Raw genomic sequence first — 24,367 nt, 5'->3', positions numbered from 1 at the left:
CTAATCTGCTAGTATATAACAGTCGTCTCCTCTAATCTGCTAGTATATCGTCGTCTCCTCTAATCTGCTAGTATATAACAGCCCTGTCCAGTCGTCTCCTCTAATCTGCTAGTATATAACAGCCCTGTCCAGTCGTCTCCTCTAATCTGCTAGTAATCTAGTAATCCTCTCTGTGAGAGGCATTAACAAAGACAGTACTCACACGTCAACTTCACAGAGGTAGCAGTGGCAGTTCTCGATGACGTGGGCATGTTTGGTGCGGTCGAACACGGGCACGGGGCCGCGGTAGCTCTTGGCCCTGACGTTGTAGTCCGCGGGGTCGATGGAGACCGCCATCAGGTGGACGAACAGGTGACACACAAACATGATGCCGGTGCACTGGAGACGGGAGGCAGTTAAGGACCTGGTCCTGTATTTACATTACCTTTATTTAACATGGCAAGTCAGTTAAGAACAAATTCTTATTTTCAATGACGGCCTAGGAACAGTGGGTTAACTGCCTGTTCAGGGGCAGAACGACAGATTGGTACCTGGTCAGCTCGGGGGTTTGAACTTGCAACCTTCCGGATACTAGTCCAACGCTCTAACCACTAGGCTACCCTGCAGCCCCTCCACTCTAACCACTACGCTACCCTGCCGCCCCTCCACTCTAACCACTAGTCTACCCTGCCGCCCCTCCACTCTAACCACTAGGCTACCCTGCCGCCCCTCCACTCTAACCACTAGGCTACCCTGTCGCCCCTCCACTCTAACCACTAGTCTACCCTGCCGCCCCTCCACTCTAACCACTAGGCTACCCTGCCGCCCCTCCACTCTAACCACTAGTCTACCCTGCCGCCCCCCACTCTAACCACTAGGCTACCCTGCCGCCCCTCCACTCTAACCACTAGGCTACCCTGCCGCCCCTCCACTCTAACCACTAGGCTACCCTGCCGCCCTCCACTCTAACCACTAGGCTACCCTGCCGCCCCTCCACTCAAAACACTAGGCTACCCTGCCGCCCCTCCACTCTAACCACTAGGCTACCCTGCCGCCCCTCCACTCTAACCACTAGGCTACCCTGCCGCCCCTCCACTCTAACCACTAGGCTACCCTGCCGCCCCTCCCTCTAACCACTAGGCTACCCTGCCGCCCCTCCCTCTAACCACTAGGCTACCCTGCCGCCCCTCCACTCTAACCACTAGGCTACCCTGCCGCCCCTCCACTCTAACCACCAGGCTACCCTGCCGCCCCTCCACTCTAACCACCAGGCTACCCTTCCGCCCCTCCACTCTAACCACTAGGCTACCCTGCCGCCCCTCCACTCTAACCACTAGGCTACCCTGCCGCCCCTCCACTCTAACCACTAGGCTACCCGCCGCCCCTCCACTCTAACCACTAGTCTACCCTGCCGCCCCTCCACTCTAAACACTAGTCTACCCTGCCGCCCCTCCACTCTAACCACTAGACTACCCTGTCGCCCCTGAAAGCTGTAGTTGTATAACCTCAAAACTAACAGAACAGTCTACTCCATCATGTCAGGATGCTGTATGTACAGTCTGTCAGTAACAGTAGGGTTAGGTTCAGTCTACTCCATCATGTCAGGATGCTGTGTGTACAGTCTGTCAGTAACAGTAGGGTTAGGTTCAGTCTACTCCATCACGTCAGGATGCTGTATGTACAGTCTGTCAGTAACAGTAGGGTTAGGTTCAGTCTACTCCATCATGTCAGGATGCTGTGTGTACAGTCTGTCAGTAACAGTAGGGTTAGGTTCAGTCTACTCCATCATGTCAGGATGCTGTATGTACAGTCTGTCAGTAACAGTAGGGTTAGGTTCAGTCTACTCCATCATGTCAGGATGCTGTATGTACAGTCTGTCAGTAACAGTAGGGTTAGGTTCAGTCTACTCCATCATGTCAGGATGCTGTATGTACAGTCTGTCAGTAACAGTAGGGTTAGGTTCAGTCTACTCCATCATGTCAGGATGCTGTATGTACAGTCTGTCAGTAACAGTAGGGTTAGGTTCAGTCTACTCCGTCATGTCAGGATGCTGTATGTACAGTCTGTCAGTAACAGTAGGGTTAGGTTCAGTCTACTCCGTCACGTCAGGATGCTGTATTTACAGTCTGTCAGTAACAGTAGGGTTAGGTTCAGTCTACTCCATCATGTCAGGATGCTGTGTGTACAGTCTGTCAGTAACAGTAGGGTTAGGTTCAGTCTACTCCATCATGTCAGGATGCTGTATGTCTGTCAGTAACAGTAGGGTTAGGTTCAGTCTACTCCATCATGTCAGGATGCTGTATGTACAGTCTGTCAGTAACAGTGGGGTTAGGTTCAGTCTACTCCATCATGTCAGGATGCTGTGTGTACAGTCTGTCAGTAACAGTAGGGTTAGGTTCAGTCTACTCCATCATGTCAGGATGCTGTGTGTACAGTCTGTCAGTAACAGTAGGGTTAGGTTCAGTCTACTCCATCATGTCAGGATGCTGTATGTACAGTCTGTCAGTAACAGTGGGGTTAGGTTCAGTCTACTCCGTCATGTCAGGATGCTGTGTGTACAGTCTGTCAGTAACAGTAGGGTTAGGTTCAGTCTACTCCATCATGTCAGGATGCTGTGTGTACAGTCTGTCAGTAACAGTAGGGTTAGGTTCAGTCTACTCCATCATGTCAGGATGCTGTATGTACAGTCTGTCAGTAACAGTAGGGTTAGGTTCAGTCTACTCCATCATGTCAGGATGCTGTATGTACAGTCTGTCAGTAACAGTAGGGTTAGGTTCAGTCTACTCCATCATGTCAGGATGCTGTATGTACAGTCTGTCAGTAACAGTAGGGTTAGGTTCAGTCTACTCCGTCACGTCAGGATGCTGTATGTACAGTCTGTCAGCAACAGTAGGGTTAGGTTCAGTCTACTCCGTCATGTCAGGATGCTGTATGTACAGTCTGTCAGTAACAGTAGGGTTAGGTTCAGTCTACTCCGTCACGTCAGTTCAAATACAACCCAATAGGAACAGAGGATACATACTACCCAATAGGAACAGATGATGCATACTACCCAATAGGAACAGATGATGCATACTACCCAATAGAAACAGAGGATGCATACTACCCAATACAAACAGAGGATGCATACTACCCAATAGGAACAGAGGATACATACTACCCAATAGGAACAGAGGATACATACTACCCAATAGGAACAGAGGATACATACTACCCAATAGGAACAGAGGATACATACTACCCAATAGGAACAGAGGATACATACTACCCAATAGGAACAGAGGATGCATACTACCCAATAGGAACAGAGGATGCATACTACCCAATAGGAACAGAGGATACATACTACCCAATAGGAACAGAGGATGCATACTACCCAATAGGAACAGAGGATGCATACTACCCAATAGGAACAGAGGATACATACTACCCAATAGGAACAGAGGATACATACTACCCAATAGAAACAGAGGATGCATACTACCCAATAGGAACAGAAGATGCATACTACCCAATAGGAACAGAGGATGCATACTACCCAATAGAAACAGAGGATGCATACTACCCAATAGAAACAGAGGATGCATACTACCCAATAGGAACAGAGGATGCATACTACCCAATAGAAACAGATGATGCCAATACGTTGTTGGTTGTAGGGTTGAGGACCCCTTTTTAGTTGAAATTGACCTGACCCCTTTTAGTTGACAACAGATGAAATTGAACTGACCCCTTTTAGTTGACAACAGATTAAATTGAACTGACCCCTTTTTAGTTGAAATTGAACGGACCCCTTTTAGTTGACAACAGATGAAATTGAACTGACCCCTTTTAGTTGACAACAGATGAAATTGAACTGACCCCTTTTAGTTGACAACAGATGAAATTGAACTGACCCCTTTTAGTTTAAATTGAACTGACCCCTTTCAGTTAAAATTGAACTGACCCCTTTCAGTTGAAATTGAACTGACCCCTTTTAGTTGAAATTGAACAGACCCCTTTTAGTTGAGAACAGTTGAAATTGAACGGACCCCTTTTAGTTGAGAACAGTTGAAATTGAACTGACCCTTTTTAGTTGACAACAGATGAAATTGAACTGACCCCTTTTAGTTGAAATTGAACTGACCCCTTTCAGTTGAAATTGAACGGACCCCTTTTTAGTTGAAATTGAACAGACCCCTTTTAGTTGAGAACAGTTGAAATTGAACGGACCCCTTTTAGTTGAGAACAGTTGAAATTGAACTGACCCTTTTTAGTTGACAACAGATGAAATTGAACTGACCCCTTTTAGTTGAAATTGAACTGACCCCTTTCAGTTGAAATTGAACGGACCCCTTTTTAGTTGAAATTGAACTGTCCCCTTTTAGTTGACAACAGTTGAAATTGAACTGACCCCTTTTAGTTGAGAACAGTTGAAATTGAACTGACCCCTTTTAGTTGAGAACAGCTGAAATTGAACTGACCCCTTTTAGTTGAGAACAGTTGAAATGGAACTGACCCCTTTTAGTTGAGAACAGTTGAAATGGAACTGACCCCTTTTAGTTGAGAACAGTTGAAATGGAACTGACCCCTTTTAGTTGAGAACAGTTGAAATGGAACTGACCCCTTTTAGTTGAGAACAGTTGAAATGGAACTGACCCCTTTTAGTTGAGAACAGTTGAAATGGAACTGACCCCTTTTAGTTGAGAACAGTTGAAATTGAACTGACCCCTTTTAGTTGAGAACAGATGAAATTGAACTGACCCCTTTTAGTTGAGAACAGATGAAATTGAAATGACCCTTTTTAGTTGAGAACAGATGAAATTGAACTGACCCCTTTTAGTTGAGAACAGATGAAATTGAACTGACCCCTTTTAGTTGAGAACAGTTGAAATTGAACTGACCCCTTTTAGTTGAGAACAGTTGAAATTGAACTGACCCCGTTTAGTTGAGAACAGTTGAAATTGAACTGACCCCGTTTAGTTGAGAACAGTTGAAATGGAACAGACCCCAACCCTGTAGATAAGCCTACTTGATTGAACCTTTGATTTGACCACTAGGCTGTTATTCTACTGTGTGTGTTTCTGAGGCGATCACCACAACACTGTCACTCTGAGCAAAACCTTTGAACCCATTACAACGAGTGGATCCCACATTCCCAGATTGCGATCGATCATATACATTGATTGATTGAGAGGATACGATGTAGCCGGCAGGGATCCAGTGGGAGGGAAGCAAGGGGACAAACACTCCAAACCCGGTGACAGCGAAGAAGAGGTAGAGGAGCCATGCCAGGAGCTGGAAGGGGTGTGGAGGCCAGCTCCACCCGTTGGTCCTGGAGCACAGAGGCAGGTCCCGCCTGGGCCCAGTCTCACTCACTGGGGCCGTACGGTTGGGGTTGGGTTTACACACGTCCATACGGGAGGGGACACCTTCTGGAGGGAGGGAGGGAGGGGGAGAGAAGGGGAGGGAGGGGGAGGGAGAGAGAGAAGAGAAGAGAAGAGAAGAGAAGAGAAGAGGAGAGAGAGAGAGAGAGAGAGAGAGAGAGAGAGAGAGAGAGAGAGAGCAAAGCATCAGCACTCTGGTCATTGTTGCATTATTCACATATCATATAACATTGTTATTAGCTACAGTGTTATTGACATTAACTTATGGTATGATCCATGTCAAATATGCTTATTTTGAAGGAAGTAATTAAGGAAGACCATTTTGCATCGTTTTGGTTACAGGTCAGGGGTGGCAGGGTAGCCAAGTTTAGACTAGTAACCGGAAGGTTGTAAGTTCAAATCCCCGCGCTGACAAGGTACAAATCTGTCGTTCTGCCCCTGAACAGGCAGTTAACCCACTGTTCCTAGGCCGTCATTGAAAATAAGAATTTGTTCTTAACTGACTTGCCTGGTTAAATAAAGGTAAAATACAAATAAAATTCAGGCGAGGGCTGTACTGTATTACATGATTACTAGCTATAACACTAAAACACAATCCAAATGGTTGTGTGTAAGCAGGGTGTTTCTGAAACCAGTCAGCTCATCATAATTACTTTGTACTGTGGCTAGCAAGCCTTCCATATCAGCATCATTATCTCTGTACTGTAACTAGCTGGCTAGCAAGCCAACCATATCATCATAGTATAATTATCTCTGCTCTGTAGCTAGCATGCCTACCATATCATTATCTCTGCTCTGTAGCTAGATGGCTAGCAAGCCTTCCATATCATCATAGTATAATTATCTCTGCTCTGTAGCTAGCATGCCTACCATATCATTATCTCTGCTCTGTAGCTAGATGGCTAGCAAGCCTTCCATATCAGCATCATTATCTTTGTACTGTAACTAGCTGGCTAGCATGCCTTCCATATCAGCATCATTATCTCTGCTCTGTAGCTAGCATGCCTAACATATCATTATCTCTGCTCTGTAGCTAGATGGCTAGCAAGCCTTCCATATCAGCACCATTATCTCTGTACTGTAGCTAGCTGGCTAGCATGTCTACCATATCAGCATCATTACCTCTGCTCTGTCGCTAGATGGCTAGCAAGCCTTCCATATCAGCATCATTATCTATGTACTGTAGCTAGATGGCTAGCAAGCCTTCCATATCAGCACCATTATCTCTGTACTGTAGCTAGATGGCTAGCAAGCCTTCCATATCAGCACCATTATCTCTGTACTGTAGCTAGCTGGCTAGCATGTCTACCATATCAGCATCATTACCTCTGCTCTGTCGCTAGATGGCTAGCAAGCCTTCCATAACAGCATCATTACCTCTGCTCTGTCGCTAGATGGCTAGCAAGCCTTCCATATCAGCACCATTATCTCTGTACTGTAGCTAGCTGGCTAGCATGTCTACCATATCAGCATCATTACCTCTGCTCTGTCGCTAGATGGCTAGCAAGCCTTCCATATCAGCATCATTACCTCTGCTCTGTCGCTAGATGGCTAGCAAGCCTTCCATATCAGCACCATTATCTCTGTACTGTAGCTAGCTGGCTAGCATGTCTACCATATCAGCATCATTACCTCTGCTCTGTCGCTAGATGGCTAGCATGCCTTCCATATCAGCGTCATTACCTCTGCTCTGTCGCTAGATGGCTAGCATGCCTTCCATATCAGCGTCATTACCTCTGCTCTGTCGCTAGATGGCTAGCATGCCTTCCATATCAGCATCATTACCTCTGCTCTTTCGCTAGATGGCTAGCATGCCTTCCATATCAGCGTCATTACCTCTGCTCTGTAGCTAGATGGCTAGCATGCCTTCCATATCAGCATCATTACCTCTGCTCTGTAGCTAGATGGCTAGCATGCCTTCCATATCAGCATCATTACCTCTGCTCTGTAGCTAGATGGCTAGCAAGCCTTCCATATCAGCATCATTACCTCTGCTCTGTCGCTAGATGGCTAGCATGCCTTCCATATCAGCATCATTACCTCTGCTCTGTCGCTAGATGGCTAGCATGCCTTCCATATCAGCATCATTACCTCTGCTCTGTAGCTAGATGGCTAGCATGCCTTCCATATCAGCATCATTACCTCTGCTCTGTCACTAGATGGCTAGCAAGCCTTCCATATCAGCATCATTACCTCTGCTCTGTAGCTAGATGGCTAGCATGCCTTCCATATCAGCATCATTACCTCTGCTCTGTAGCTAGATGGCTAGCAAGCCTTCCATATCAGCATCATTACCTCTGCTCTGTAGCTAGATGGCTAGCATGCCTTCCATATCAGCATCATTACCTCTGCTCTGTAGCTAGATGGCTAGCAAGCCTTCCATATCAGCATCATTACCTCTGCTCTGTAGCTAGATGGCTAGCAAGCCTTCCATATCAGCATCATTACCTCTGCTCTGTCGCTAGATGGCTAGCAAGCCTTCCATATCAGCATCATTACCTCTGCTCTGTAGCTAGATGGCTAGCATGCCTTCCATATCAGCGTCATTACCTCTGCTCTGTAGCTAGATGGCTAGCATGCCTTCCATATCAGCATCATTACCTCTGCTCTGTAGCTAGATGGCTAGCATGCCTTCCATATCAGCATCATTACCTCTGCTCTGTAGCTAGATGGCTAGCATGCCTTCCATATCAGCATCATTACCTCTGCTCTGTAGCTAGATGGCTAGCAAGCCTTCCATATCAGCACCATTATCTCTGTACTGTAGCTAGATGGCTAGCAAGCCTTCCATATCAGCACCATTATCTCTGTACTGTAGCTAGCTGGCTAGCATGTCTACCATATCAGCATCATTACCTCTGCTCTGTCGCTAGATGGCTAGCAAGCCTTCCATAACAGCATCATTACCTCTGCTCTGTCGCTAGATGGCTAGCATGCCTTCCATATCAGCACCATTATCTCTGTACTGTAGCTAGCTGGCTAGCATGTCTACCATATCAGCATCATTACCTCTGCTCTGTCGCTAGATGGCTAGCAAGCCTTCCATATCAGCATCATTACCTCTGCTCTGTCGCTAGATGGCTAGCAAGCCTTCCATATCAGCACCATTATCTCTGTACTGTAGCTAGCTGGCTAGCATGTCTACCATATCAGCATCATTACCTCTGCTCTGTCGCTAGATGGCTAGCATGCCTTCCATATCAGCGTCATTACCTCTGCTCTGTCGCTAGATGGCTAGCATGCCTTCCATATCAGCGTCATTACCTCTGCTCTGTCGCTAGATGGCTAGCATGCCTTCCATATCAGCATCATTACCTCTGCTCTTTCGCTAGATGGCTAGCATGCCTTCCATATCAGCGTCATTACCTCTGCTCTGTAGCTAGATGGCTAGCATGCCTTCCATATCAGCATCATTACCTCTGCTCTTTCGCTAGATGGCTAGCATGCCTTCCATATCAGCGTCATTACCTCTGCTCTGTCGCTAGATGGCTAGCATGCCTTCCATATCAGCATCATTACCTCTGCTCTTTCGCTAGATGGCTAGCATGCCTTCCATATCAGCGTCATTACCTCTGCTCTGTAGCTAGATGGCTAGCATGCCTTCCATATCAGCATCATTACCTCTGCTCTGTAGCTAGATGGCTAGCAAGCCTTCCATATCAGCATCATTACCTCTGCTCTGTAGCTAGATGGCTAGCAAGCCTTCCATATCAGCATCATTACCTCTGCTCTTTCGCTAGATGGCTAGCAAGCCTTCCATATCAGCGTCATTACCTCTGCTCTGTCGCTAGATGGCTAGCATGCCTTCCATATCAGCACCATTATCTCTGTACTGTAGCTAGCTGGCTAGCATGTCTACCATATCAGCATCATTACCTCTGCTCTGTAGCTAGATGGCTAGCAAGCCTTCCATATCAGCATCATTACCTCTGCTCTGTCGCTAGATGGCTAGCATGCCTTCCATATCAGCACCATTATCTTAATTGTAGACAGAAGAACAAAAGCACCATCCCGTTATAAAAGGGAAGCTGGTAATACTTGCAGGTTGTGACTGAGTGACTCACCTTTTCAGTGCGGGTTGAATCGACTGGGGACGCTGCTGCTGCTGAGGGCTGCTCTTCTTAACCAAATCATCTCAGAGTCGGATCACAACAAGGCGGGTCCGCCGTTGTCTTTCCTCCAGGGGTTTCAGCTAAAGTCCAGCAGCAGGGTCCCATGTCTTGCTTCATTCAGCATGAATGCCAGCCATTGTTTTTAACTAGCTAGCTGCACACCACACAGAGGCAATCAGCCAACCCTCCTTCTCCAAGGAATTCAAGTCAGTAGGGCGTAAAAGTATATGCCATGAGGGGGATATAACTTGCTAGTTAAGCTTCCTAGCTTCCAAATCAACACCCCATACGATTTGTTTTAGGCTAGCAAGCTAATTGCTTTTTGCTAGCTTATCTGAAAGCCAGCAAAGGTAACGTTAGCTAACTGTACCAGGATCAGTTGATTGATTAGGAGCTTTTTCTTTATGTCTGGAGATGCTGTCCGGAATCTGTTAGCTCTGTCGCTAACCGCGGTATTAACCTACTGTAACAGCCACTAGCCTGGGCAATGTGGCATCGGTAAACTCAGCCAGCGAGGTTAGCTTGTTAAAAAAAGACCACGATTCAACAAAAAATACCAAATTATGAAATATCAAAAGCTACCACCAATTGGGTTATACTATTTTCATCTTAAATGGTAAGTTATTTTAACCAGATATCGGATAATAACAGTAGACTTGGTTCCTGTAAAACAAAATCCCTTCCGATTTTTCAACTTCCTGGTTTCCCTGGTAACGACCCAGAGCCCCGTTCTGATTGGTCCTAGTAGGAGTCGCCACCACAGTGACCCCTGGTGGTCATGTCGAGCAACACGCCCATGCTGCACCTGTTTCGAATCCCCAATGCTTTCCACAATGCTTTCACAGACGAGCAACAGGTGCCGCATAGCCAGGTAGCTTGGCGTGGATTCAATGGAAGAGGACTTACACTGCTTGTATGTTGAGTTTCTCCAGATACATAGGAGTCATTTGACGTCTCTTGTTCCACAAATTAATCAGTATCCGACTTACATTACATGTAATGTAATAGAACGAACAGCAGAGGGCAGCAGTGTGTCATATATGTGAATATCCATCAGTAATTTATCCTGACTCAGCAACCTTTGGAGTTATCGGGTTGCAATGGGCACAGTAGTTTATACAGTATATGAATACATACATCATATGAAATGTCATTATATTAGTCAATGTTGTGAGTGAGCGATATTAGGTAATATTCTATATTTCAATGTTTTCTGGAATTGTGATGTCTAGAGTTTAAAGGTTCATGTTCTGAAACTTTGGTTGAAACACCAAGTATTGTTTAAAAACCCAGTGGTGGAGAAAAAGGTTCCCAATTGTGGTACTTGAGTAAATGTCTAGATAACTAAATAGAAAATGACTCAAGTAAAAGTTAAAGTTAAAAAATACTACTTGAGTAAAAGTCAAAAAGTATTTGGTTCTAAATATACTTATGTATCCAAGGTAAATGTAATTGCTAAAATATACTTAAGTATCAAAAGTAAATGTAAAAGTATAAATCATTTTAAATTCCTTAAATTAAGCAAAGCAGATGGCAACACTTTATTGTTTTTAAGATGTACGGAGAGCCAGGGCCCAGTCCAACACAGACATTATTTACAGAAGATGAGAGCCAGGGGCCCAGTCCAACACAGATATTATTTACAGAAGATGAGAGCCAGGGCCCAGTCCAACACAGATATTATTTACAGAAGATGAGAGCCAGGGCCCAGATCAGAGGCAGTAGGGATGACCAGGGATGTTCTCTGTTTAGTGAGTCCTCCAGATCAGAGGCATTAGGGATGACCAGGGATGTTCTCTGGTTAGTGAGTCCTCCAGATCAGAGGCAGTAGGGATGACCAGGGATGTTCTCTGTTTAGTGAGTCCTCCAGATCAGAGGCAGTAGGGATGACCAGGGATGTTCTCTGTTCAGTGAGTCCTCCAGATCAGAGGCAGTAGGGACGAGCAGGGATGTTCTCTGTTTAGTGAGTCCTCCAGATCAGAGGCAGTAGGGACGACCAGGGATGTTCTCTGTTTAGTGAGTCCTCCAGATCAGAGGCAGTAGGGATGACCAGGGATGTTTTCTGTTTAGTGAGTCCTCCAGATCAGAGGCAGTAGGGATGACCGAGGATGTTCTCTTGATGAATTGGACCATTTTCCAGTCCTGCTTCTGGGTGTCAGGGGAAAACTTCTGGGTGCCAGGGGAAAACTTCTGGGTGCCAGGGGAAAACTTCTGGGTGCCAGGGGAAAACTTCTGGGTGTCAGGGGAAAACTTCTGGGTGCCAGGGGAAAACTTCTGGGTGCCAGGGGAAAACTTCTGGGTGCCAGGGGAAAACTTCTGGGTGTCAGGGGAAAATGTATGGAGTTAAAAAGTACCTCATTTTCTTTAGGAATGTAGTGAAGTAAAAGTAGTTACACTTTAGGACTTTCAAGTATTTTTAATGAAGTACTTTACACCACTTTTTAAAGCTCCCACTTTGGGCTGGATGTGTCCATGTGTCGTTCATACATGCTGCACACACAGCAGAGACAGAGAGAGGGACAGAGAGAGGGACAGAGAGAGGGACAGAGAGAGAGAGAGAGAGGGACAGAGAGAGGGACAGAGAGAGGGACAGAGAGAGGGATAGATAGAGGGACAGAGAGAGAGAGAGAGAGAGACAGACAGACAGACAGAGACAGGGAGACAGAGAGAGAGAGACAGACATAGAGAAAGAGAGAGATACAGAGAGAGACAGAGAGAAAGAGAGACAGACAGAGAGAGAGAGAGACAGAGAGACCGAGAGAGAGCATAGCTTTTCCATTGTGTGGTGCTGTGTTCCATTGCTGCATTGGAATGTACGTGTGTGTGTGCGCGTGTGTGTGCGCTTCTGCGCGCGCGTGTGTGTGTATGTTTCACACTGCACAGCTCATATTGGTCTCTCGGTCCTCCCTCCATGCCTGACTACAGGTACCCCCCTAACTCTACCACGGAGAAGGTAGGAGACTGCTTGTCTCACCTTGATTTATTAAACCTTGTAATTGCTTTTATGAGTCTCGTATAAGTTGCATAAGGGGAAGCATCGTACGGAAAACCCAAACCTGTTTTTTCTCTGTGTTCAAAATGGCACCCTATTCCCTATATAGTAGACTTCTTCCTTTTTAATCAGAGCTCTATGATTCCTTAACAAAAGTAGTGCACGAAATAAATAAGGAATATAGTGCCATTTGGGACACAGCCCATCTTCCCTTCTGGTTTTCCACGTATGACATTTGGTTGCAGGAGAAGGAGGAGGATTTGCCAGTGGCTCTGAGGTCTGACATGCTGCATGTGTTTCTACTCAGCGCAGCATCTGTCTGTTTCTGGCATCTGAACGCGCTCCGTGGGGTGGGAACAAGGCTATGTCTCAAATGGAACCCTATTCTCTACACAGTGCACTACTTTAGACCAGAGCCCTATGGAACCCTATTCCCTACACAGTGCACTACTTTAGACCAGAGCCCTATGGAACCCTATTCCCTACACAGTGCACTACTGTAGACCAGAGTCCTATGGAACCCTATTCCCTACACAGTGCACTACTGTAGACCAGAGCCCTATGGAACCCTATTCCCTACACAGTGCACTACTGTAGACCAGAGCCCTATGGAACCCTATTCCCTACACAGTGCACTACTTTAGACCAGAGTCCTATGGAACCCTATTCCCTACACAGTGCACTGCTTTAGACCAGAGCCCTATGGAACCCTATTCCCTACACAGTGCACTACTGTAGACCAGAGCCCTATGGAACCCTATTCCCTACACAGTGCACTACTGTAGACCAGAGCCCTATGGAACCCTATTCCCTACACAGTGCACTACTTTAGACCAGAGCCCTATGGAACCCTATTCCCTACACAGTGCACTACTTTAGACCAGAGCCCTATGGAACCCTATTCCCTACACAGTGCACTACTTTAGACCAGAGCCCTATGGAACCCTATTCCCCACACAGTGCACTACTTTAGACCTGAGCCCTATGGCACCCTATTCCCTACACAGTGCACTACTGTAGACCAGAGTCCTATGGCACCCAATCCCCTACACAGTGCACTACTTTAGACAAGAGCCCTATGGAACCCTATTCCCTACACAGTGCACTACTTTAGACCAGAGCCCTATGGAACCCTATTCCCTACACAGTGCACTACTTTAGACAAGAGCCCTATGGAACCCTATTCCCTACACAGTGCACTACTGTAGACCAGAGCCCTATGGAACCCTATTCCCTACACAGTGCACTGCTTTAGACCAGAGCCCTATGGAACCCTATTCCCTACACAGTGCACTACTGTAGACCAGATCACTATGAGCCTTAGTGCACTACATAGGTACATAGTGTGCCTTTTGGGATGTGGTGCATACACACACACACACACACACACACACACACACACACACACACACACACACACACACACACACACACACACACACACACACACACACACACACACACACACACACACACCAGATTCTTACTCCAAGCTAATTGGAGCAGGAGGTCTGAGGGACCTTGGATCCTTTCCTCCAAGGCTCTTTTGAAAGGAACTGAGGAAACAAGGATGCAGGAAACAAGGATTTGACTTCTAGTAATATTTTTTTCCATGTGGTTTCATATGGCAGCAGCAGGGTGAGTACTATCCCGCTGACACAACGGGAAATGATGCCTTACGACCCGTCTCGCATACCTCTCCTCACTGAGTCGATGGCTGCATCCCAGAGCTCTATGTAGGGAATAGAGAGTCATTTGGGATGTATCTCCAGCCCCAGCTTCAGCCTCTCAGCCCCTAACCTCCCAGACACCCCAGTCCCCTAACCTCCCATCCCCCTAACCTCCCAGTCCCCTAACCTCCCAGCCCCCCTAACCTCCCAGCCACCCCAGCCCCCCTATCCTTCCAGCCACCCCAGCCCCCTAACCTCCCAGTCACCCCAGCCCCCTATCCTCCCAGCCACCCCAGCCCCCTAACCTCCCAGTCACCCCAGCCCCCCTATCCTCCCAGCCACCCCAGCCCCCTAACCTCCCAGCCACCCCAGCCCCCTATCCTCCCAGCCACCCCAGCCCCCTAACCTCCCAGTCACCCCAGCCCCCCTATCCTCCCAGCCACCCCAGCCCCCCTAACCTCCCAGTCACCCCAGCCCCCCTAACCTCCCAGTCACCCCAGCCCCCCTATCCTCCCAGCCACCCCAGCCACCCCAGCCCCCTAACCTCCCAGTCACCCCAGCCCCCTAACCTCCCAGCCCCCTATCCCTCCCAGCCCCCCTAACCTCCCAGCCCCCTATCCCTCCCAGCCCCCTATCCCTCCCAGCCCCCTAACCTCCCAGTCACCCCAGCCCCCTAACCTCCCAGCCACCCCAGCCCCCTAACCTCCCAGTCACCCCAGCCCCCTAACCTCCCAGCCACCCCAGCCCCCTATCCTCCCAGCCACCCCAGCCCCCTAACCTCCCAGTCACCCCAGCCCCCTATCCTCCCAGCCACCCCAGCCCCCTAACCTCCCAGTCACCCCAGCCCCCCTATCCTCCCAGCCACCCCAGCCCCCTAACCTCCCAGCCACCCCAGCCCCCTATCCTCCCAGCCACCCCAGCCCCCTAACCTCCCAGTCACCCCAGCCCCCTATCCTCCCAGCCACCCCAGCCCCCCTATCCCTCCCAGCCCCCTAACCTCCCAGTCACCCCAGCCCCCCTATCCTCCCAGCCACCCCAGCCCCCCTAACCTCCCAGTCACCCCAGCCCCCCTAACCTCCCAGTCACCCCAGCCCCCCTATCCTCCCAGTCACCCCAGCCCCCTAACCTCCCAGCCACCCCAGCCCCCCTATCCCTCCCAGCCCCCTAACCTCCCAGTCACCCCAGCCCCCCTATCCCTCCCAGCCCCCTAACCTCCCAGTCACCCCAGCCCCCCTAACCTCCCAGTCACCCCAGCCCCCCTAACCTCCCAGCCCCCCTATCCCTCCCAGCCCCCTATCCCTCCCAGCCCCCCTATCCCTCCCAGCCCCCCTATCCTCCCAGTCACCCCAGCCCCCCTAACCTCCCAGCCACCCCAGCCCCCTATCCCTCCCAGCCCCCTAACCTCCCAGTCACCCCAGCCCCCTATCCCTCCCAGCCCCCTAACCTCCCAGTCACCCCAGCCCCCTAACCTCCCAGTCACCCCAGCCCCCCTAACCTCCCAGTCACCCCAGCCCCCCTAACCTCCCAGTCACCCCAGCCCCCCTATCCTCCCAGCCACCCCAGCCCCCTAACCTCCCAGTCACCCCAGCCCCCCTAACCTCCCAGCCCCCTAACCTTCCAGCCCCCTAACCTCCCAGCCCCCTAACCTCCCAGCCCCCTAACCTCCCAGCCCACCTAACCTCCCAGCCCCCTAACCTCCCAGCCCCCTAACCTCCCAGCCCCCCTAACCTCCCAGCCCCTTAACCTCCCAGCCCCCTAACCTCCCAGCCCCCTAACCTCCCAGCCCCCTAACCTCCCAGCCCCCCTAATCTCCCAGCCCCTTAACCTCCCAGCCCCCTATCCTCCCAGCCCCCTAACCTCCCAGCCCCCCTAACCTCCCAGCCCCCTAACCTCCCAGCCCCCTAACCTCCCAGCCCCCTAATCTCCCAGCCCCTTAACCTCCCAGCCCCCCTATCCTCCCAGCCCCCTAATCTCCCAGCCCCTTAACCTCCCAGCCCCCTATCCTCCCAGCCCCCTAACCTCCCAGCCCCCCTATCCTTCCAGCCCCCTAACCTCCCAGCCCCCTAACCTCCCAGCCCCCTAACCTCCCAGCCCCCTAACCTCCCAGCCCTCCTAACCTCCCAGCCCCCTAACCTCCCAGCCCCCTAACCTCCCAGCCCCCTAACCTCCCAGCCACCCCAGCCCCCTAACATCCCAGCCACCCTAACCTCCCAGCCCCCCTAACCTCCCAGCCCCCTAACCTCCCAGCCCCCCTAACCTCCCAGCCCCCTAACCTCCCAGCCCCCTAACCTCCCAGCCCCCTAACCTCCCAGCCCCCTAACCTCCCAGCCCCCCTAACCTCCCAGCCCCCTAACCTCCCAGCCCCCCTATCCTCCCAGCCACCCTAACCTCCCAGCCCCCTAACCTCCCAGCCCCCTAACCTCCCAGCCCCCCTAACCTCCCAGCCCCCCTATCCTCCCAGCCACCCTAACCTCCCAGCCCCCTAACCTCCCAGCCACCCAAGCAACAGAAGTGCTGAGACGGATCAACTTGAGGAGAAGACTGGGGCATTTGAGGGAACCAGAACAGACATCAGGAAAGATTGCGTAAAGAGACCACCATCCATGCAGGCAGGCAGGCAGACAGACAGGCTCCGGTCTTATCTTGGCACCTGGGATCAGTCCATCAATCATGATCCTCTCAAGGCTCCAGAACAGGGACACCAGGACACCAGGACACCAGGACAGGGACACCAGGACACCAGGACACCAGGACAGGGACACCAGGACACCAAGACAGGGACACCAGGACAGGGACACCAGGACAGGGACACCAGGATAAGGACACCAGGACAGGGACACCAGGACAGGGACACCAGGACAGGGACACCAGGACAGGGACACCAGGACTCCAGGACAGGGACACCGGGACAGGGACACCAGGACACCAGGACACCAGGACACCAGGACAGGGACACCAGGACACCAGGACTCCAGGACAGGGACACCAGGACAGGGACACCAGGACAGGGACACCAGGACACCAGGACTCCAGGACAGGGACACCGGGACAGGAACACCAGGACAGGGACACCAGGACAGGGACACCAGGACAAGGACACCAGGACAGGGACACCAAGACAGGGACACCAGGACAGGGACTTTGAATCATCAGGGTTGTGCTTCAAATGGAACCCTGTTTAATGTACTAAATAGGGAATAGAGAGCCATTTGGGATGCACTAGGAGACTTGGACTCATTAGTAGTCAACAGGTTAACTGAGGGCACTAAATAGGGAATAGAGAGCCATTTGGTATGCACTAGGAGACTTGGACTCATTAGGAGTCAACAGGTTAACTAAGGGCACTATATAGGGAATAGAGAGCCATTTGGGATGCACAGGAGACTTGGACTCATTAGGAGTCAACAGGTTAACTAAGGGCACTATATAGGGAATAGAGAGCCATTTGGGATGCACTAGGAGACTTGGACTCATTAGGAGTCAACAGGTTAACTAAGGGCACTATATAGGGAATAGAGAGCCATTTGGGATGCACTAGGAGACTTGGACTCACTAGGATTCAGCAGATTGACGGATGGGAAACAGGAGATCGTGTTGTCTCTGCTCTGGACTCTGGACTGGATAGAGGTAAATGAGGTGTGATATCTGCTGAGTGAGTGTTTTTGGGCGTACATTTCATCATGTAATATTAGGATGGATGCTGTGTGTGTGTGTGTGTGTGTGTGTGTGTGTGTGTGTGTGTGTGTGTGTGTGTGTGTGTGTGTGTGTGTGTGTGTGTGTGTGTGTGTGTGTGTGTGTGTGTGTGTGTGTGTGTGTGTGTGTGTGCGTGCGTGCGTGCGTGTGTGGGTGTGTGTGTGTGTGTGTGTATGAGTCTCTCTTTCACCAACGATTAATCTCAGTGGCACCAGCTGCTAAAATCCCACTGTGCTTTGATCAATGTGAGCTATTTCCACCACTCTGGATGGGTTGAGGCTGGAGCAACAGGCTGGATAGAGCCTGTTGGATGATCAATGTGAGCTATTTCCACCACTCTGGATGGGTTGAGGCTGGAGCAACAGGCTGGATAGAGCCTGTTGGATGATCAATGTGAGCTATTTCCACCACTCTGGATGGGTTGAGGCTGGAGCAACAGGCTGGATAGAGCCTGTTGGATGATCAATGTGAGCTATTTCCACCACTCTGGATGGGTTGAGGCTGGAGCAACAGGCTGGATAGAGCCTGTTGGATGATCAATGTGAGCTATTTCCACCACTCTGGATGGGTTGAGGCTGGAGCAACAGGCTGGATAGAGCCTGTTGGATGATCAATGTGAGCTATTTCCACCACTCTGGATGGGTTGAGGCTGGAGCAACAGGCTGGATAGAGCCTGTTGGATGATCAATGTGAGCTATTTCCACCACTCTGGATGGGTTGAGGCTGGAGCAACAGGCTGGATAGAGCCTGTTGGATGATCAATGTGAGCTATTTCCACCACTCTGGATGGGTTGAGGCTGGAGCAACAGGCTGGATAGAGCCTGTTGGATGATCAATGTGAGCTATTTCCACCACTCTGGATGGGTTGAGGCTGGAGCAACAGGCTGGATAGAGCCTGTTGGATGATCAATGTGAGCTATTTCCACCACTCTGGATGGGTTGAGGCTGGAGCAACAGGCTGGATAGAGCCTGTTGGATGATCAATGTGAGCTATTTCCACCACTCTGGATGGGTTGAGGCTGGAGCAACAGGCTGGATAGAGCCTGTTGGATGATCAATGTGAGCTATTTCCATCACTCTGGATGGGTTGAGGCTGGAGCAACAGGCTGGATAGAGCCTGTTGGATGATCACTGTGAGCTATTTCCACCACTCTGGATGGGTTGAGGCTGGAGCAACAGGCTGGATAGAGCCTGTTGGATGATCAATGTGAGCTATTTCCACCACTCTGGATGGGTTGAGGCTGGAGCAACAGGCTGGATAGAGCCTGTTGGATGATCAATGTGAGCTATTTCCACCACTCTGGATGGGTTGAGGCTGGAGCAACAGGCTGGATGGAGCCTGTTGGATGATCAATGTGAGCTATTTCCACCACTCTGGATGGGTTGAGGCTGGAGCAACAGGCTGGATGGAGCCTGTTGGATGATCACTGTGAGCTATTTCCACCACACTGGATGGGTTGAGGCTGGAGCAACAGGCTGGATAGAGCCTGTTGGATGATCAATGTGAGCTATTTCCACCACTCTGGATGGGTTGAGGCTGGAGCAACAGGCTGGATAGAGCCTGTTGGATGATCAATGTGAGCTATTTCCACCACTCTGGATGGGTTGAGGCTGGAGCAACAGGCTGGATAGAGCCTGTTGGATGATCAATGTGAGCTATTTCCACCACTCTGGATGGGTTGAGGCTGGAGCAACAGGCTGGATAGAGCCTGTTGGATGATCAATGTGAGCTATTTCCACCACTCTGGATGGGTTGAGGCTTGAGCAACAGGCTGGATAGAGCCTGTTGGATGATCAATGTGAGCTATTTCCACCACTCTGGATGGGTTGAGGCTGGAGCAACAGGCTGGATAGAGCCTGTTGGATGATCAATGTGAGCTATTTCCACCACTCTGGATGGGTTGAGGCTGGAGCAACAGGCTGGATAGAGCCTGTTGGATGATCAATGTGAGCTATTTCCACCACTCTGGATGGGTTGAGGCTGGAGCAACAGGCTGGATAGAGCCTGTTGGATGATCAATGTGAGCTATTTCCACCACTCTGGATGGGTTGAGGCTGGAGCAACAGGCTGGATAGAGCCTGTTGGATGATCAATGTGAGCTATTTCCACCACTCTGGATGGGTTGAGGCTGGAGCAACAGGCTGGATAGAGCCTGTTGGATGATCAATGTGAGCTATTTCCATCACTCTGGATGGGTTGAGGCTGGAGCAACAGGCTGGATAGAGCCTGTTGGATGATCAATGTGAGCTATTTCCACCACTCTGGATGGGTTGAGGCTGGAGCAACAGGCTGGATAGAGCCTGTTGGATGATCAATGTGAGCTATTTCCACCACTCTGGATGGGTTGAGGCTGGAGCAACAGGCTGGATAGAGCCTGTTGGATGATCAATGTGAGCTATTTCCATCACTCTGGATGGGTTGAGGCTGGAGCAACAGGCTGGATAGAGCCTGTTGGATGATCAATGTGAGCTATTTCCACCACTCTGGATGGGTTGAGGCTGGAGCAACAGGCTGGATAGAGCCTGTTGGATGATCAATGTGAGCTATTTCCACCACTCTGGATGGGTTGAGGCTGGAGCAACAGGCTGGATAGAGCCTGTTGGATGATCACTGTGAGCTATTTCCACCACTCTGGATGGGTTGAGGCTGGAGCAACAGGCTGGATAGAGACATTTACATTTACATTTAAGTCATTTAGCAGACGCTCTTATCCAGAGCGACTTACAAATTGGTGAATTCACCTTCTGACATCCAGTGGAACAGCCACTTTACAATAGTGCATCTAAATCATTAAGGGGGGGTGGTGAGAAGGATTACTTATCCTATCCTAGGTATTCCTTGAAGAGGTGGGGTTTCAGGTGTCTCCGGAAGGTGGTGATTGACTCCGCTGTCCTGGCGTCGTGAGGGAGTTTGTTCCACCATTGGGGGGCCAGAGCAGCGAACAGTTTTGACTGGGCTGAGCGGGAACTGTACTTCCTCAATGGTAGGGAGGCGAGCAGGCCAGAGGTGGATGAACGCAGTGCCCTTGCTTGGGTGTAGGGCCTGATCAGAGCCTGGAGGTACTGCGGTGCCGTTCCCCTCACAGCTCCGTAGGCAAGCACCATGGTCTTGTAGCGGATGCGAGCTTCAACTGGAAGCCAGTGGAGAGAGCGGAGGAGCGGGGTGACGTGAGAGAACTTGGGAAGGTTGAACACCAGACGGGCTGCGGCGTTCTGGATGAGTTGTAGGGGTTTAATGGCACAGGCAGGGAGCCCAGCCAACAGCGAGTTGCAGTAATCCAGACGGGAGATGACAAGTGCCTGGATTAGGACCTGCGCCGCTTCCTGTGTGAGGCAGGGTCGTACTCTGCGGATGTTGTAGAGCATGAACCTACAGGAACGGGCCACCGCCATGATGTTGGTTGAGAACGACAGGGTGTTGTCCAGGATCACGCCAAGGTTCTTAGCGCTCTGGGAGGAGGACACAATGGAGTTGTCAACCGTGATGGCGAGATCATGGAACGGGCAGTCCTTCCCCGGGAGGAAGAGCAGCTCCGTCTTGCCGAGGTTCAGCTTGAGGTGGTGATCCGTCATCCACACTGATATGTCTGCCAGACATGCAGAGATGCGATTCGCCACCTGGTCATCAGAAGGGGGAAAGGAGAAGATTAATTGTGTGTCGTCTGCATAGCAATGATAGGAGAGACCATGTGAGGTTATGACAGAGCCAAGTGACTTGGTGTATAGCGAGAATAGGAGAGGGCCTAGAACAGAGCCCTGGGGGACACCAGTGGTGAGAGCGCGTGGCGAGGAGACAGATTCTCGCCACGCCACCTGGTAGGAGCGACCTGTCAGGTAGGACGCAATCCAAGCGTGGGCCGCGCCGGAGATGCCCAACTCGGAGAGGGTGGAGAGGAGGATCTGATGGTTCACAGTATCGAAGGCAGCCGATAGGTCTAGAAGGATGAGAGCAGAGGAGAGAGAGTTAGCTTTAGCAGTGCGGAGCGCCTCCGTGATGCAGAGAAGAGCAGTCTCAGTTGAATGACTAGTCTTGAAACCTGACTGATTTGGATCAAGAAGGTCATTCTGAGAGAGATAGCGGGAGAGCTGGCCAAGGACGGCACGTTCAAGAGTTTTGGAGAGAAAAGAAAGAAGGGATACTGGTCTGTAGTTGTTGACATCGGAGGGATCGAGTGTAGGTTTCTTCAGAAGGGGTGCAACTCTCGCTCTCTTGAAGACGGAAGGGACGTAGCCAGCGGTCAGGGATGAGTTGATGAGCGAGGTGAGGTAAGGGAGAAGGTCCCCGGAAATGGTCTGGAGGAGAGAGGAGGGGATAGGGTCGAGCGGGCAGGTTGTTGGGCGGCCGGCCGTCACAAGAAGCGAGATTTCATCTGGAGAGAGAGGGGAGAAAGAGGTCAGAGCACAGGGTAGGGCAGTGTGAGCAGAACCAGCGGTGTCGTTTGACTTAGCAAACGAGGATCGGATGTCGTCGACCTTCTTTTCAAAATGGTTGACGAAGTCATCTGCAGAGAGGGAGGAGGGGGGGAGGGGGGAGGATTCAGGAGGGAGGAGAAGGTGGCAAAGAGCTTCCTAGGGTTAGAGGCAGATGCTTGGAATTTAGAGTGGTAGAAAGTGGCTTTAGCAGCAGAGACAGAGGAGGAAAATGTAGAGAGGAGGAGTGAAAGGATGCCAGGTCCGCAGGGAGGCGAGTTTTCCTCCATTTCCGCTCGGCTGCCCGGAGCTCTGTTCTGTGAGCTCGCAATGAGTCATCGAGCCACGGAGCGGGAGGGGAGGACCGAGCCGGCCTGGAGGATAGGGGACATAGAGAGTCAAAGGATGCAGAAAGGGAAGAGAGGAGGGTTGAGGAGGCAGAGTCAGGAGAAAGGTTGGAGAAGGTATGAGCAGAGGGAAGAGATGAAAGGATGGAAGAGGAAAGAGTAGCGGGGGAGAGAGAGCGAAGGTTGGGACGGCGCGATACCATCCGAGTAGGGGCAGTGTGGGAAGTGTTGGATGAGAGCGAGAGGGAAAAGGATACAAGGTAGTGGTCGGAGACTTGGAGGGAGTTGCAGTGAGGTTAGTGGAAGAACAGCATCTAGTAAAGATGAGGTCGAGCGTATTGCCTGCCTTGTGAGTAGGGGGGAAGGTGAGAGGGTGAGGTCAAAAGAGGAGAGGAGTGGAAAGAAGGAGGCAGAGAGGAATGAGTCAAAGGTAGACGTGGGGAGGTTAAAGTCGCCCAGGACTGTGAGAGGTGAGCCGTCCTCAGGAAAGGAGCTTATCAAGGCATCAAGCTCATTGATGAACTCTCCGAGGGAACCTGGAGGGCGATAAATGATAAGAATGTTAAGCTTGAAAGGGCTGGTAACTGTGACAGCATGGAATTCAAAGGAGGCGATAGATAGATGGGTAAGGGGAGAGAGAGAGAATGACCACTTGGGAGAGATGAGGATCCCGGTGCCACCACCCCGCTGACCAGAAGCTCTCGGGGTGTGCGAGAACACGTGGGCGGACGAAGAGAGAGCAGTAGGAGTAGCAGTGTTATCTGTGGTGATCCATGTTTCCGTCAGTGCCAGGAAGTCGAGGGACTGGAGGGAGGCATAGGCTGAGATGAACTCTGCCTTGTTGGCCGCAGATCGGCAGTTCCAGAGGCTACCGGAGACCAGGAACTCCACGTGGGTCGTGCGCGCTGGGACCACCAGATTAGGGTGGCCGCGGCCACGCGGTGTGGAGCGTTTGTATGGTCTGTGCAGAGAGGAGAGAACAGGGATAGATAGACACATAGTTAACAGGGTGCAGAAGAGGCTACGCTAATGCAAAGGAGATTAGAATGACAAGTGGACTACACGTCTCGAATGTTCAGAAAGTTAAGCTTACGTAGCAAGAATCTTATTGACTAAAATGATTGAAATGAAACAGTACTGCTGGAGTAGGCTAGCTGGTAGTGGCTGCGATGTTGACACTACACTAATCAAGTCGTTCCGTCGAGTGTAATAGTTTCTACAGTGCTGCTATTCGGGGGCTAGCTGGCTAGCTAGCAAGGTTGATTGCGTTCCGTTACTTTAAAAGAACGACAATAGCTGGCTGGCTAACCTAGAAAATCGCTCTAGGCTACACAATTGTCTTAGATACAAAGACGGCTATGTAGCTAGCTAGCTACGATCAAACAAAACAAACCGTTGTACTGTAATAGTTACTACAGTGCTGCTATTCGGGGGCTAGCTGGCTAGCTACGTTAGAAGAACGACAATAGCTGGCCAGCTAACCTAGAAAATCGCTCTAGGCTACACAATTGTCTTAGATACAAAGACGGCTATGTAGCTGGCTAGCTACGATCAAACAAATCAAACCGTTGTACTGTTGGATGATCAATGTGAGCTATTTCCACCACTCTGGATGGGTTGAGGCTGGAGCAACAGGCTGGATAGAGCCTGTTGGATGATCAATGTGAGCTATTTCCACCACTCTGGATGGGTTGAGGCTGGAGCAACAGGCTGGATAGAGCCTGTTGGATGATCAATGTGAGCTATTTCCACCACTCTGGATGGGTTGAGGCTGGAGCAACAGGCTGGATAGAGCCTG

At 50.5% G+C, this 24,367-nt stretch overlaps 1 protein-coding gene across 1 annotated transcript; it reads right to left on the bottom strand.

The window, feature by feature from the left end:
• Positions 1-202: 202 nt before the first annotated feature.
• LOC135534616 (palmitoyltransferase ZDHHC1-like) lies at positions 203-10,152 on the bottom strand (the record flags this gene model as incomplete). The annotated part of the gene is made up of 3 exons (XM_064961552.1): positions 9,410-10,152; positions 5,161-5,393; positions 203-378 (listed from the first exon to the last, which is right to left on the bottom strand). Coding segments are annotated over exons 2-3 (392 nt in total), but the record flags the coding sequence as incomplete, so codon positions are not given.
• Positions 10,153-24,367: the final 14,215 nt, after the last annotated feature.

This window comes from Oncorhynchus masou, unplaced genomic scaffold (assembly GCF_036934945.1).
Source record: "Oncorhynchus masou masou isolate Uvic2021 unplaced genomic scaffold, UVic_Omas_1.1 unplaced_scaffold_3669, whole genome shotgun sequence".
Lineage (NCBI taxonomy): Eukaryota > Metazoa > Chordata > Actinopteri > Salmoniformes > Salmonidae > Oncorhynchus > Oncorhynchus masou.
This window is presented reverse-complemented; position numbering and strand designations above follow the sequence as displayed.